The sequence below is a fragment of the Cervus canadensis genome, chromosome 2 (assembly GCF_019320065.1).
Source record: "Cervus canadensis isolate Bull #8, Minnesota chromosome 2, ASM1932006v1, whole genome shotgun sequence".
Classification (NCBI taxonomy): domain Eukaryota; kingdom Metazoa; phylum Chordata; class Mammalia; order Artiodactyla; family Cervidae; genus Cervus; species Cervus canadensis.
In genome coordinates this window covers 54,261,524-54,277,819 of record NC_057387.1, presented here as the reverse complement: position 1 = coordinate 54,277,819, position 16,296 = coordinate 54,261,524, and the positions used below count along the sequence as shown (strand labels likewise).

Sequence of the window (16,296 nt, the reverse complement as noted above, 5' to 3'; positions counted from 1 at the left end):
ATTCAGTCAGTTCAGTCACTCAGTCGTGTCCGACACTTTGCTACCCCCATGGACTGCAGCACACCAGGCTTCTCTGTCCATCACCAACTCCTGGAGCTTACTCAAACTCATGTCCATTGAGTTAGTGATGTCATTCAACTATCTCATCCTCTGTCATCCCCTTCTCCTCCCGCCTTCAATATGGAATATTCAATATGGAATATTATGCAGTCATACAAAAGAACAAAATATTATTTGCAGCAACATGGATGGACCCAGAGATTGTCAAACTGAGTGAAGTAAGTTAGATAAAGACAAATATCATATGATATCACTTATAGGTGGTATCTAAAAAACTAATACAAATGAACTTATTTACAAAACAAAAATCGAGTAACATATGTAGAAAACAAACTTGCCTGGTTATGGTTACCAGGGGCAAAAAGAGTAGGGGAGGGATAAACTGGGAGATTGGGATTGATATATAAACTCTACTATATGTGTGTGTGTGTGTGTGTGTGTGTGTGTGTAGACCTACTGTATAGCACAGGGAACTCTTTACTCAATATTCTGTAATGATCTATATGGAAAAAGAAACTAAAAAAGAATGGATATATGTACTTGTATAACTGATTTACTTTGCTGTATACCTGAAGTAACACATTGTGAATTAACTATACTCCAATAAAATTTTTTTAATAAAATAAAATTAGATTATAAAAGTAAACAAAATTCCATTTTAGGAGGATATCGTTTCTTTGCCAATAAAGACATAAATGGCCTTACTAATGCTTTCAGTAGAATTTCATCTAGAAGTGGAAGCATCACTCAGCAGGCTATTCAGGTCGGTATTTTTAAAAAATTCTTTGCCTTTTCACACTTGTAACAAATTTTTATTATCCTAAATAGTAATTTCTTTCTCTAATAAATAACTTATCTGCCTGAAAACATTTTGGCTGTCCAGAAAACATCCTTATTGAATTTGCTTTATGTAATATTTACAGACACTTTTTCTTTTGATTCTTCTATTTTTGTCAATATAAATGCTTTTTATTTGCAAAATTCTTCAAAATAATTTAGCTATTTTCATTGAAATCTTAAAAGTACATTTAGAATTACTCTGAACTGACTAAACTTTGAAATGTTATAACTGGAATAACAAATCAGTTTCATGTGATTGTTGTTTATATTTGTGTAACAGTTGGAAAGCAAAGCCTTGAAAATTACAGGAAGGAAAAGAGTAAATGGCACAGTGCCCATAGACAGTACAATTGGAAATGACACTTTCTTTGTTGTCACATGGACAATACAAAAGCCAGAAATTCTTCTCCAGGATCCAAAAGGAAAGAAATATAAAACCTCGGATTTCAAAGAAGATAAGTTAAATATTCGGTCTGCTCGTCTGCGAATACCCGGTATTGCAGAGGTAAAAATATTTTTTATTTTCTCCATGCTTTATCAACCAATTTTAAGGAAAAAAATGAAAATAACATCTCACATGGGAGTAGGAAAATATTACAAAAACTCTCAAGTAGTGTTTTTTTTTTAATTTTTAGACAGGTACTTGGACTTACAGCCTTCTAAATAATCATGCCAGCTCTCAAACGCTAACAGTGACAGTGACCACTCGAGCAAGAAGTCCTACTACACCCCCAGTAATTGCAACAGCTCACATGAGTCAAAATACAGCACATTACCCTAGCCCAGTGATTGTTTATGCACAAGTCAGTCAAGGGTTTTTGCCTGTACTGGGAATCAGCGTAATAGCCATCATAGAAACTGAAGATGGACATCAAGTAACATTGGAGCTCTGGGACAATGGTGCAGGTAATAAGAATCTGCATCAACTTCCACTGAACTTAAAATCCTACTGCAGTCACATGCCTCAGAAGTCATTATTTCCTATATATGCTAATGAAACATATTTTAAGTGAATTAAATTTAATTTTAATGTTTTTAAAGCTTTTTAACTTTTTACTTAGTTACCTTGTCTAGGTATAGACACGAGTACATTTATCTTCTTTGAATTTATAAGTAATTTTATTTTTTCCATGTAAAATAAAAAAAAATAATTTTTATTTTTTCCTAGAGCACAATAATTTTTTATTTTTGTTAGTGTCAGTGTTTTGCATATCTTTTTCCAGTATAGTTATATTTTCCTTTTTTGTTAGGATTCTCTTATGAAATAATAATAGCTAATATTAACTGAATGCTTACTATGAATTAGACTTTTTCAAAGTCAAAGTTTGGCAAGCTGTCAACCCAAGCTTCGAATTCAAGTAGTCTGATTCGAGGGTTCATATATTTTAAAAAATTGTGCTATACTATCTCACAAAAGAACTTCCATCACTAGGGCTCATGAATAGCTGATATTGTCATATTTTACTTTGTTGTGTGTCTAATATAACATTTCAATATCAAGGTGCTGATACTGTCAAGAATGATGGCATCTACTCAAGATATTTTACGGATTACTATGGAAATGGTAGATACAGTTTAAAAGTACATGCCCAGGCAAGAAACAACATGGCTAGGCTAAACTTAAGACAACAGAACAAAGCTCTGTATGTTGCAGGCTATGTTGAAAATGGTAAGTGGCATTAAAATAGAAATGTGTCATTTATTTAGGTAAATTAATGTGGCGAGCATTCAAAATAAAATGTACCATGGAAAACCTAACTATATAGTTATATAATCATCTCTTTGTTTCAAAACCATATTTATGATAATGGAACTAGCATAGGACTATACTTACAACATGCTTTGTTTACATCTCCCTGAGTTCATTTCATTTATAGTGAAAAAAATTTACTGTGGCAAGCACTTTGCTAGATGTGGAGCTACAAAAATAAGTAAGGCACCATCTTTGTCCTTGGAGAATTTAGAACCAAGAAGTAAGACAGATAAGTTAAATGATAGGACTAACACTTCATAATGTCTCCCCATCAATTTTAAAATGACACCAATAAAACAAGCTTTTTTTTTTTTTTCACTAAAAGCTGCTACTTTTTCAATGGCTGCTATCAATCAACATTAACTATCTACAGCTGCAAATGAGATTACAAGATAAGAAAAGATATCACAATGTGAAATGTTACAAAATTGCTTTTTTTGGTAGGTAAAATTATACTGAATCCACCGAGACCTGAAGTCAAAGATGACCTGGCAAAAGTTAAAATAGAAGACTTTAGCAGACTAACCTCTGGAGGGTCATTTACTGTATCAGGAGCTCCTCCTCCTCCTGGCAATCACCCTTCTGTGCTCCCACCCAGTAAAATTACAGATCTTGAGGCTAAGTTCAAAGAAGATTATATTCAACTTTCATGGACAGCCCCTGGCAATGTCCTAGATAAAGGAAAAGGTAAGTTTGATACTACATTTTAAAATATTACATACATTGGCTTTCATTTGCTAAAAATTTTCTAATGCCCTACTTATAAATAACATGCATAGATGGTCTACTATGGGTCATCTATTTGTGTATGTGAAAACTTAAGCCCGAAGAGATAATGAACTGCCCCAAATTACTTCTATATTTAATAAATTAGTAGTTAAACTCACTCTCATCAGATCGTGTTGTGCCAAACTGCCTCTCAAAATATGAACCATCTTAGAAATTACTTTAAGAAGACTGATTTAACAGCTTTCTGTTGCATTCCTTTCTCCCTAACAGGGGAAATTTTTTCTATGTATAACTTCACTTGAACAATTTCATTCATTCATTGACCTTTTTTTAAATTTTCAAATGTTGTTAGGTTCGTAAGAAATAATCCCTATTGTCAACAGTTAGTTAGGTGGAAAAGACACTTTCTGCAAATAGATAATTTTACAGAATATGATGAGATACGCCATTGGATAGCCACTTCTAGTTGAGAGTTAATATCACAAGGTATAACTTGAAGGGCTTTTCAGGAAAGACTATTACTGACCTAAGTCTTGAAGAATGAGAGAAGTTAGCAAAGTTAAGTGAAGATGTCCCAGAGAGAGAGAGAGAGAGAGGATAATAGGCAGAGATTTAGCTATAAAGTTTGAATTAAAGTTCAAGGCCAAATTATCTTATTCATTCAAGTTCAGTTCAGTCCCTCAGTCGTGTCCGACTCTTTGTGACCCCATAGACTGCAGCACACCAGGCCTCCCTGTCCATCACCAACTCCCAGAGCTTATTCAAACTCATATCCATAGAGTTGGTGATGCCATCCAACCATCTCCCCTTCTCCTCCCACCTTCAATCTTTCCCAGCATCAGGATCTTTTCCAATGAGTCAGTTCTTCACATCAGGTGGCCAAAGTATTGGAGTTTCAGCTACAGCATCAGTCCTTCCAATGAATGCTCAGGACTGATTTCCTTTAGGATTGACTGGTTTGATCTCCTTGCAGTCAAAGGCACTCTCAAGAGTCTTCTCCAACACCACAGTTCAAAAGCATCAATTTTCCAGTGCTCAGCTTTCTTTATAATCCAACTCTCACACCCATACATGACTACTGTAACTTTCTCATAATAAATTGCCCACATTCTTAAAAACTTAAATCACTTTTAGCTTTGCTTTAAATTTAACTGAATTAAATAAGTGTTTATTGAATGCCTATCATATTCCAGTGTTGTGCTAGACTAGCAGATTCTCATAGGGTAAAGCCAATCTTGTTATTTTCCCTTTAAGGTGGTAAAATGAAAGCAAAATGCATATCAACAGACAATATCTCAGAGGTTGTTAGTGTTGAAAAGTCACTTTAAATGCTCTTTCCCTTGTGTTATAATACATCCCTTACTATAGGCTCTCTCAAAAGAAACAATGCTTCTTAATCTTTCGTTTCCTATGTAGCTATATATCTCTTTATCATTATTATACAACAAAAAAAAATCATTGTAAGGTCAAAAGAAACATAAAATACCTATGAAGAGCTCTTTGTACTTCAATACTAAGACTCCTATCATGACAGCTTCTGAAATACACTTGACTATTAAAAATATAGTGAAAATAAAAAATACTGCCACTTAGAAATCCATAAATGAAATTATCTGACTAATGTTTAATTCTAAAATTGAACTCAGTTAAGACCAAGTCTTTAGATCAAGACTGGATTCATAATAAATGTCCCTTATGCTGATTATAGAAACTAAAAGATGGAAGAAATTATTTCATACATACATTGAGGAAGAAAGAATTGCACTGTGTTTAACCTCAAATACCTAAAACAGGTGGGATCTGATCTCCCTCTCTCCTGGTAACAAATAGGAAGATGTAGTTCTATCAGATTTTACCCCTAGGCATTACAAAAGGAGGTAGTAACAGTATCAAAAAATAAATAATTATCTATATGATTTTAAATGAAAAACTTAAGTTTGAAAGTGAAAGTGAAGTCACTCAGTTGTGTCCGACTCTTTGTGACCCCATGGACTGTAGCCTACCAGCCTCCTCCATCCGTGGGATTTTCCAGGCAAGAGTATTGGAGTGGGTTTCCATTTCCTTCTCCAGAGGATCTTCCTGACCAGGGATCAAAACCGGGTCTCCCACACTGTAGGGAGAAGCTTTACCATCTGAGCCACCAGGGATCTTTGATAAACTTAAGTTTACTGAGACCCCATTTCCATCCCAGTCATATATGCAAATCAGACTAGATGACCTAGAAATACTAAAACATGTAGATGTAATAATTTTAATATTTTATGATCCACTAATTTAGTCATTTTGGGCATCAACTGAGTAACTGTTTTTGGCCAAAAAGTAGTATTTTTATTAAAGTATAATTGACCTACAATACTATGTTAGTTCTTGGTATATAATATAGTGATTTGATATATCTATGCAATACAAAATGATCACCACTTTAAGTTTAGTAACCATCTGTTACCATACAAAGTTACTATAGTATTATTGACTATACTCTCCATTCCATACATTTCATCCCCATGATTCATTTATTTTGTAACTGGAAGTTTGTACCTTTTAATCTGCCTCGACTATTTCACTCATTTCCCCTACTCACCTCCCATTTAGCAAATGCTTATTTGTTCTCTGTATCTATGAGTCTATTTCTATTTTGTTACATTTGTTCATTTGTTTTGTTTTTTAGATTCCACATATAAGTGAAATCATATGGTATTCATCTTAGCTATCTGACTTAATTCACTTAGCAATACACTCTAGGTCCATTCACATCACAAAACACAAGATTTCATTCTTTTTATGACTGAGTAATATTCCGTTACAGGTTTGTTTGTACACACACCACATCTTCTTTATCCATTCACCTATCAGTGGATACTTAGGTTGTTCTATATCTTGGCTATTGTAAATAATACCGCAATGAACATAGTAGTGCATATATCTTTTTGAATTAGTGTTTTTGTTTTCTTCAGAAAAATATTCAGAAGCAGAATTGCTGAATTATATGGTTGCTCTATTTTTTATTTTAATAACATCCATACTGTTTTCCATAGTGGCTGCACCAATTTACATTCCCACCAACAGGATGAGAGGGTTCCCTTTTTCTCCACATTCTCGCCACACTTGTTATTTGTTGTCTTTTTAATAATGTATATTCTGACAGGTGTGAGGTAGTTTTAATCTGCATCTCCCTAATGATTGCTAAGACTGAACACCTTTTCATGTCTGTTGGGGCCTAGAAGTAATTAAGGATGTCAAATACATGCCAAACACAGTACCAGGTACTCTAGTTCATACAAAAGGAGTATAAAACATATTTTTGTCCTAAAGAATAATACATTCAAATTGGAAAGATAAACTGAGCCTCTATAAGATTGGAAAACTAAATTCCATGCAATAAAAGTTCAGGGAAGAGAGTTACCAAGAGATAAAATACATGACCAAGACTTCATTAAGAAACTGGACCTCCTGTTGGGTGGGCCTTGAAGAATAAGTACAATTTGCATAGATAGGGAGAGGGAGGCACATTCCAGGGGTTCATGTCGGGGAGAAAAGGAATCAAATAATATGATCAAAGTCAAGAAAGCAAAATATCACAATGAAATATTTAAATTAAAATAAGGGATGGATGGATAGTTAGATGGATAGATCTGCAGAAATTAAATGCAGAGAGGATGTGAAGAGTAATGGAGTAGATAAGTTTCATAGGACCTATTTATTAAAAGACCTGAATGTTAAGGCATAGGGCCTGAATTTAAAAGAAAACAATAAATTTAAGCTACTCACCACATACTTAAAACACATTCAATATTTCATGAAAAAATAGTCTTCACTGAAAAAAAAAGATATTTTATATTTTATTGTTCATGGCATTTCATAATGTTAAAATATATTTATCTATTGCTCCTGTAGATTTCTAAAAGCATTTTGAATGAAGCATTTGTCAGCATCTTTCTTTCCTTTCTTGATAAAATAACAATAATAATAGCTAATATTTCAAACATTTATTAAGTTCCAGACATTGTGCTAAACACTTTTCATGTATTATTATACATTATATTATATAATGTTCATATATAAAATTCCATAAATATTTGTTGAATTGAATGACTGATTCTCTTTTTTACAGATAAGAAAACTAAGGTAAGAAAGACTAATTAATTTTTTCTTTGTTACAGCTAGAAAGTAGAACTAAGGTGCAAATCAAAGTCTGCCTAGCTCCTAAACATGTTTAATTTTTAGTACAGATTCTAAATTCTCTGCCCTCCTTTGCTCTTTGTCTTTATCCCTGGCTCCCACCCTACTTATCTGCTTTCTTACTCATACATCCTAGTACTCCCTTTCTCAGCTTAATGAAAAATAATACAGACAGAGGGTATTGAATGTTACTGAATGCCATTACTATACTCAAACATTATTGTGTTCCTTGTTCTAAATCAAAAGTAGACTCAGTTCTTCGTATTTCTATTTTTAAATCTAGATTCCATTTTTAGTAATATACAATTCTGAATTAAATTCTTTGTGATTAGATAACTAGATAAGAACTGTTTATATGTGTATTCTTAAAGAAGATGGAATAACCAGACAAAAAAAAACAGTGTGCATTCCTGATGGACCCCTAAATATAAACTGATGTGATAGCAATAAGGCATGTTAGTGATCCTAACATACATGAAATATCTATTTATTTTCTAGCTAACAGCTACGTTATAAGAATAAGTAAGAGTTTCATGGATCTCCAAGAAGATTTTGACAATGCAACTTTAGTGAATACTTCTAATCTAATACCTAAGGAGGCCGGCTCAAAAGAAAATTTTGAATTTAAGCCAGAACATTTTAGAATAGAAAATGGCACCAAATTCTATATTGCAGTCCAAGCCATCAATGAAGCCAATCTCATCTCAGAGGTTTCTCACATTGTACAAGCAATCAAATTTATTCCTCTACCAGAAGACAGTGTCCATGCTCTGGGTACCAAGATTTCTGAAATCACTCTGGCAATTTTTGGATTACCAATGATTTTCTCTATATTTTAAACTAGGAATTGTGTCAGCGCTGATAACCAATGTTATACATAGTTGGTACACATTTATTTAGGATTTAATTTGCTATTTTCTTGTTGTTCAGTTGCTAAATTGTGTCCAACTCTTTGCGACCCCAGGACTACAGCATGCCAGGTTTCCCTGTCCATCACCAACTCCCAGAGCTTGCTCAAATTCATGTTCATTTGAGTCAGTGATGCATCTAACTGTTTCATCCTCTGCTGTCCTCTTCTCCTCTTACCTTCAATGTTTCCCAGCATTAGGATCTTTTCCAGTGAGTCGGCTCTTGGCATCAGGTGGCCAAAATATTAGAGTTTTCAGCAACAGTTCTTCAAATGAATATCCAGGGTTGATTTTCTTTAGGATTGACTGGTTTGATCTTGCAGTCCAAGGGACACTCTAGAGTCTTCTCCAGCACCACAGTTCAAAAGAATCTGTTCTTCGGTACTCAGCCTTCTTTATAGTCCAATGTTCGCATCTATGCATGACTACTGGAAAAACCGTAGCTTTGACTAGATGGATCTTTGTTGGCAAAGTGATGTCTCTGCTTTTTAACACACTGTCTAGGTTTGTCATAGCTTTCTTTCCAAGGAGAAAAGGTCTGTTAATTTCATGACTGCAGTCACAATAGGCAATGATTTTGGAATCCAAGAAAGAAAATCTGCCACTGTTTCCACTTTGCCCCCATCTATTTGTCACAAAGTGATGGAACCAGATGCCATGATCTTAATTTTTTGAATGTTGAGTTTCAAGCCAGTTTCAAGCTCCCTTGCCTCCTTAACCTGCATCAAGAGGATCTTGAGTTCCTCTTCATTTTCTGCCACCAGAGTGGTATCATCTACATATCTGAGGTTGTTGATATTTCTCCCCAAATCTTGATTCCAGCTTATGTCATACAGCCTGGCATTTCACATGATGTAGTCTGCAAAGAAGTTAAATAAGCAGAGTGTCAGTATACAGCCTTGTCTTACTACTTTCCAATTTTGAAACAGTCAGTTGTTCCATGTTCAGTTCCAACTGTTGCTTCTTGACCAACATACAGGTTTCTCAGCACACAGGTAACGTGCTCTGGAATTCCCATCTCTTTAAGAATATGCCATGGTTTGTTGTGATCCACACAGTCAAAGCCTTTAGGATAGTCAATGAAGGAAAAATAGATACTTTTCTGGAATTCCCTTGCTTTCTCTATGATCCAGCAATGTTGGCAATCTGATCTCTTGTTCCTCTGCCTTTTCTAAATCTAGCTTGAACATCTGGAAGTTCACAGTTCACACCCTGCTGAAGCCTAGCTTGAAGGATTTTGAGCATAATCTTCTAGCATATAAAATGAGTGCAATTGTACAGTAGTTTGAACATTCTTTGGCATTGCCCTTCTTTGGGGTTGGAATGAAAACTGATCTTGTTCAGTTCTGTGACCACTGCTGATTTTCCAAATTTGCTGGCATACTGAGTGCAGCACTTTAACAGCATCATCTGTTAGGATTTTAAATAGCTCAGCTGGAATTGCGTCACCTCCACTATCTGAGTTTGTAGTAATACTTGCTAAGAACCACTTGACTTCACACTCCAAAATGTCTGGCTATAGGTGAGTGACCATACTATCATGGTCATCCAGGTCATTCAGATCTTTTTTGAATGGTTCTTCTGTGTATTCTTGTCACCTCTTCTTAATCTCTTCTGCCTCTGTTAGGTCCTTACTGTTTGTGTCCATTATTGTGCCCATCCTTACATGAAATGTTACCTTGGTATTCTCCAAATTTCTTGAAGAGATCTCTAGTCTTTCCCATTCTTTAGTTTTTCTCTATTTCTTTGCATTGTTCATTGAAGAAGGACTTCTTAAATCTCCTCACTGTTCTCTTGAACTCTGCATTCAGCTGGGTATATCTTTCCCTTTCTCCTTTGTCTTTTGCTTCTGTTCTTTCCTCAGCTATTTTTAAGGCCTCCTCAGACAACCACTTTGCCTTCCTCCGTATCTTTTTGTTGGGGATGATTTTGGTCACTGCCTCCTGTACAATGTTACAATGAACCTCCCTCCTTAATTTTTCAGGTACTCTGTCTATCAGATGTAATCCCTTGAATCTATTCATCACCTCCACTGTATAAGGGATTTGATTTAGGTCATACATGAATGGCATAGTGGTTTTCCCTTTCTACAATTTAAGCCTGAATTTTACAATAAGGAGCTCATGATCTGAGCCACAGTCAGCTCCAGGTCTTGCTTTTGCTGACTGTGTAGAGCTTCTCCATCTTCAGCTGCAAAGAATATAACCAATCTGATTTTGATATGGACCATCTAGTGATGTCCATGTATACAGTCATCTCTTGTGTTGTTGGAAGAGGGTGTGTGTGCTACATGTTGCTATGTGTTGCTATGCCCAGTGTGTTCTTTTGACAAAGCTCTATTAGCCTTTGCCCAGCTTCATTCTGTACTCAAGGACAAACTTGCCTATTCCTCCAGGTATTTCTTGACTTCCTACTTTTGCATTACAATTCCTAATGATGAAAAGGACATCTCTTTGGTGTTAGTTCTAGAAGGTATTGTAGGTCTTCACAGAACCAATCAACTTCAGCTTCTTCTGCCTCAGTGGCTGGGGCACAGACTTGGATTACTATGACGTTGAATGGTCTGCCCTGGAACCGAACTGAAATCATTCTATTATTTTTGAGATTGCATCCAAGTACTGCATTTCAGACTCTTTTGTTGACTATGAGGTCTACTCCATTTCTTCTAAGGGATTCTTTCTCATAGTAGTAGATATAACAGTCATCTGAATTAAATTCGCCCATTTCTGTCCATTTTAGTTCACTGATTCCTAATATGTCAATGATCACTCTTACCATCTCCTGTTTGACTACATGCAACTTACCTTGATTCATGGATCTAATATTTCAGGTTCCTATGCAATACTGTTCTTCACAGCATCAGACTTTTCTTTCATTACCAGACACCTCCACAGCTGAATATTGTTTCTGCTTGACAGCTACTTCATTCTTTCTGCAGCCATTCATAATTGTACTGTGTTCTTCCCCAGTAGCATATGCTCTTCCAACCCTGATAGCTCAGTTGGCAAAGAATCTGCCTGCAATGCAGGAGACCCAGTTCAATTCCCGGTTGGAAAGATCCTCTGAAGAAGGAATTGGCTACTCACTCCAGTATCCTTGGGCTTACCTTGTGGCTCAGCAGGCTAAGAATCCGCCTGCAATGCAGGAGACCTGGGTTTGATCCCTGGGTTGGGAAGATCCCTTGGAGAAGGGAAAGGCTACCCACTCCAGTATTCTGGCCTGGAGAATTCCATGGACTCTATAGTCCACAGGGTTGCAAAGAGTCGGACATGACTGAGTGACTTTCCCTCACTCTCTCACTCACTCCAACCTAGGGGGCTCCTCTTCGGTGTTATATCCTTTTCATACTGCTCATGGGGTTCTCACAGCAAGAATACTCGAGTGGTTTGCCATCCCTTCCTTTAGAGCACCACATTTTGTCAGAATTCTTCACTATAACCCATCCATCTTGGGTGGCTCTGCACAGCATGGCTCATAGCTTCGTTGAGTTATACAAGCCCCTTCAACCCAACAAGGCAATGATCCATAAAGGGACATTTGCTATATTCATTGTGTATTATATAACCCTTTAAAATGTACAAGTGAATGTACGAAAGTCATAAATTTCCTAAGTACTTCAGTTCATTAGTTCTAATTATACTCTGAATTTAAGGCAAAATGATTATACCATTCCTTATATTTTAAAAATCCATTTATTAACTCATCATAAAATAAAATGCTTATTTCTACTTGCTGGCTTGTTTTTTTTTTTGTTTGTTTTGTTTTGTTTTTGACCATGGCATATGGCTTGCAGGACCTTAGTTCCCCAACAGGAACTGAAGCCAGGCCATGCCAGTGAAAGTGTCAAGTCCTAACAATTAGGCCACTAGGGAACTCCCTAGTTATTGGAGAAACTTTTTAAGAAACATTTTCAAAGTGTGCTACAAATTCATTCAGTATATTAACAAAATCAAAGTTTATTCAAGCCATTTGAAAAATAGTTATGAAACCACAACAGAAATAATTTTATGGTAGAATTATTTACATTTCATTCTTATTATAAATGAATACTTCATATTAATACAAACTGTAATCAAAAAAGACTATAAGATAATTTTTCAATGAAATATGGTCCAAGCAGTAAAGAGGTCAAATTTGTTTTTATCATTGATTAAAAGTAATCAATCACCCAGAGGAATCGGGTGGAGAGGGAGGTGGGAGGGGGGATCGGGATTGGGAATACATGTAAATCCATGGCTGATTCATATCAATGTATGACAAAACCCACTGGAAAAAAATAATAATAATTAAAAAAAAAAACTGAAAAAAAAAAAAGAATAAACTGGTCGTGTTTACCATAAAAAAAAAAAAAAGTAATCAATCAAAGCCTTGACTCTAGGCATAAAATGACTATTAGATAACAAGAATAAGTTTCTTTTGTATGAATTGTGGAATGTCACTAAAGACCCATTTATATTCTGAGATCATTCTTATATCCAAAGGATATCAACAAGATGCTCCATCAAGGCAGAGATTTGTTTTGACTGCTACATCCTCAGCATCTAGAATAGTAGTTGATAGATAACAGATATGTAATAAATATTTGTGAAAAAAATTAATAAACATTTTCATAACATCAAAGGTATTAAAATTTGACAAATTACATTAAAAAAATCCATAAGCTATCATGCACACATGATATTGTAAGAATTTGATACAATGAAAGCTAACCACTTAATAATAGTGATCTCAATCAACACACAGCATTTCAGGAAACTATTGTGTCAACAGAATCTATAAACTACTTAATAAAATGTAAATTAAGCTTTAATATAGCACTAGTGTGATTTTTTTTTTTTTTTCTGAAGGAGAAAGAGACAGAGAGAGTATCAGTTATATTAGAGGAAAGTCCTTTGTTTACAGACAGGAATATTTCAAAAACTCTTTGAATGTCTGAAAGGAAGAAGCTATATGATACATTTGGAAAAGTCAGGAAAAAATCATAATACAGTAATATAACAAAACCAGAGGAATATGTAAAAAATAATAACATACTCTGACCAAGTTGAATTTATCCCTGGAATCCAAAGATGGTTTAATATTAGAAAACCAATGTAATTTATCACATTAATAGCTTAAAAAGAAAAACTATATTATTTCAATACACATATAAAAATATAATTCAACCAGCATTCTTCAATTAAAAATGAAACACTTGAAAACCTTGTTAACCTGATACTATGAATCTTACTATACAACCCAACCATTTAAAAAAAATTTTTAAAGAGTGCATTGAATCTTCAAGTAGGGATGAGAAATTAGACACAACAGGGGAGAATTCTAAATCCTGAGGAAAACAAATCACTTAAAAGTCTATAAATCATTAAAAAAAAATCACTGCTGATTATGAAGGCCTTAAATGGTCTTAATTTAGTCTATCTATGTGGCTGCTGTGCTGAGAAATGATTTACAGAGCTTTAACAGTCACTGAGGAAAGTAAGATTCCTATGCAGCTTGAAAAAAAAAAAAAAGAAGATACAATAATTGGGAAGAAAGGTACAAAACTGTAATTACTTTTAGGTGACACAGAAAAGCCAACAGAATTAAGAAATAATTAAAACTAATAAGAGAATTCTGTAAAGTTACCAGACATAAGATCAGTTTATAAAAAATCAGGAGCACCAGTCTGACACATAAACAGCTAGAGGTCATCATTACCATCCTCCCAAGAAACAAGCCGAATAACTAAAAAGCAACAATTATTCTTAGATCCACCGAAGAATTAAGCCCATATCACTATATGCTGTTCCATTAACTGGAAAGACAGACAAATACAGAGAATCACAGTTAGAACAGAAGCCCAGGACTTGAACCTTGCCACAGAAGCCAGTATCAGTAGGAACACAAACTATAAACAGTGAACTGGCTGAGGTCCAGTGCAGCTAAAGTTAAGAGTTAAAAGCTCCAAGGGATCTTAGAAGAACCTACATACTTTCCTGCGCTTTTGCTCTAGGAGCCTCACCATGTTTTCAGACAGAACTGAAGAAAAATTCCTTCAGATTTTTAGCAGGGAGAGAAGGAAAAGTAATCATTTTGAAATATGCCCAGAGCATTCTGTTTTCCTTAGAAGTCTGTCCTTGAGGGAAACAATGTTACCTAACTATTCAGCTTAGGTTTTACAAGAGCATAATGAACTTTCAGGAAGAGAAATACCCAACTTCACAGCCATTTAGTTGTTCCTGTCTTATCAAAGGAAAAAAAAAATCTATAAAACAGGTGTAAACGTCACAGCTCAGAGGACAAGCACATTAAAAGAATGAGGCCTAACTATAGGACTATAAAATGCTTCCCTTTCCCCCACACCTTATTATCACATTAATAAGACTGCAGTATAATAACAGAATGGGCTTCCCTGGTGGCTCAGTTAGTAAAGAATCTGCTGCAATGTAGGAGAGATCCACGTTTGATCCCTGGGTCAGAGAAGATCCCCTGGAGAATGACTACCCACTGCAGTATTCTTGCCTGGAGGAGCCTGGCAGGTTACAATACATGGGATGCAAAGAGTCTGACACAACTGAGTGTCAGACTGACACAACTAAACACTTTCACTTTTTCTTTCATAATAACAGAAGATTACAGATAAAAGAAACAGAAGCCTCAGAATCAATTAAGTGTCTCTGCTGCTGCTGCTGCTAAGTCGCTTCAGTCGTGTCCGACTCTGTGCGACCCCATAGACGGCAGCCCACCAGACTCCCCCATCCCTGGGATTCTCCAGGCAAGAACACTGCAGTAGGTTGCCATTACCTTCTCCAATGCATGAAAGTGAAACGTGAAAGTGAAGTCGCTCAGTTGGGCCCGACTCTTAGCGACCCCATGGACTGCAGCCTACCAGGCTCCTCCGTCCATGGGATGTTCCAGGCAAGAGTACTGGAGTGGCTTGCCATTGCCTTCTCATAAGAGTCTCTAGGGAAGTTCAAAACATCCAAGGAGACAAAAATAGACACTACAGTAAATTTTGTTTCAGACAACTAAAGTTACAGGTTTTGTAAGCATACCCTAACTACTAGCCAGATAGCATAAAATCTCAGATGAAGGCCTATTTACCTCAGTTTCTTTCACTGAACACACAATGTGCGGTTTTCAGCCAAATTTACAAAGCATGATAAAGGCAAAAAAACAGTCTGAAAGCACCAAAACAAAAATAAACAAAAAACATCAAGGCCAGATTTAAGATATAGCAGAAATTTTGGAATCATCAGATCAAGAATTTAAAATAACTATTATTAATGTCCTAGGACTCTAATATAGAAAGTAGACAACATGGAAGAACAAGTAATGAAAATAGAGGCATATAAACCCTAATAAAGCATCAAAATTAAATGCTAAAAAATCAAAAATACTGTAAGAGAAATGAATAATGCCTTTGATGGACTCACCAGTAGACTGGACATGGCCAATAAAAGAATCATAAGCTTGAAGATAGGGGCTATGTGGTTCAGTGGTAGACTTCTCACCTCCCATGCTGGAAATTTGGGTTTGATTCCTGTCCAATGCACCATGGTCATTTTGTTTTGGGCTTCCCTGGTGGTTCAGAAGGTAAAGAATCTGCCTGCAATACAGGAGACATAGCTGGGATGATCCCCTAGAGAAGGAAATGGCAACCTACTCCAGTATTCTTGCCTAGAGAATCTCATGGACAGAGGAGCGTGGTGGGCTACAGTCCAAGGGGCTGCAAAGAGTTGGACACTACTGAACAGTTAACACACAAGCTTGAAGATATGTCACTAGGAAGTTCCCAAACTAAAAAGCAAAAAGGAAAAAGAAGAGAAAAAATGGAATAGAATTTCT

The 16,296-nt window shown here is 35.6% G+C and overlaps 1 protein-coding gene and 1 long non-coding RNA gene across 2 annotated transcripts in view; one reads left to right on the top strand and one right to left on the bottom strand.

The window, feature by feature from the left end:
- Window positions 1-8,941, top strand: part of LOC122436736 (calcium-activated chloride channel regulator 1-like) — a 25,261-nt gene extending 16,320 nt beyond the window's left edge. Inside the window, exons 10-15 of the mRNA XM_043460766.1 lie at window positions 723-823; window positions 1,181-1,405; window positions 1,536-1,806; window positions 2,402-2,569; window positions 3,098-3,340; window positions 8,060-8,941. Coding sequence (XP_043316701.1) covers window positions 723-823; window positions 1,181-1,405; window positions 1,536-1,806; window positions 2,402-2,569; window positions 3,098-3,340; window positions 8,060-8,400 — 1,349 coding nt within the window. The 3' untranslated portion in view covers window positions 8,401-8,941. The remainder of the gene's footprint in view (window positions 1-722; window positions 824-1,180; window positions 1,406-1,535; window positions 1,807-2,401; window positions 2,570-3,097; window positions 3,341-8,059) is intronic.
- On the bottom strand, window positions 3,214-16,296 carry LOC122436740. Its single transcript, XR_006268095.1, has 3 exons — window positions 15,885-16,296; window positions 7,151-7,196; window positions 3,214-3,324 (listed from the first exon to the last, which is right to left on the bottom strand). It is a non-coding gene; the product is annotated as an uncharacterized LOC122436740 (long non-coding RNA).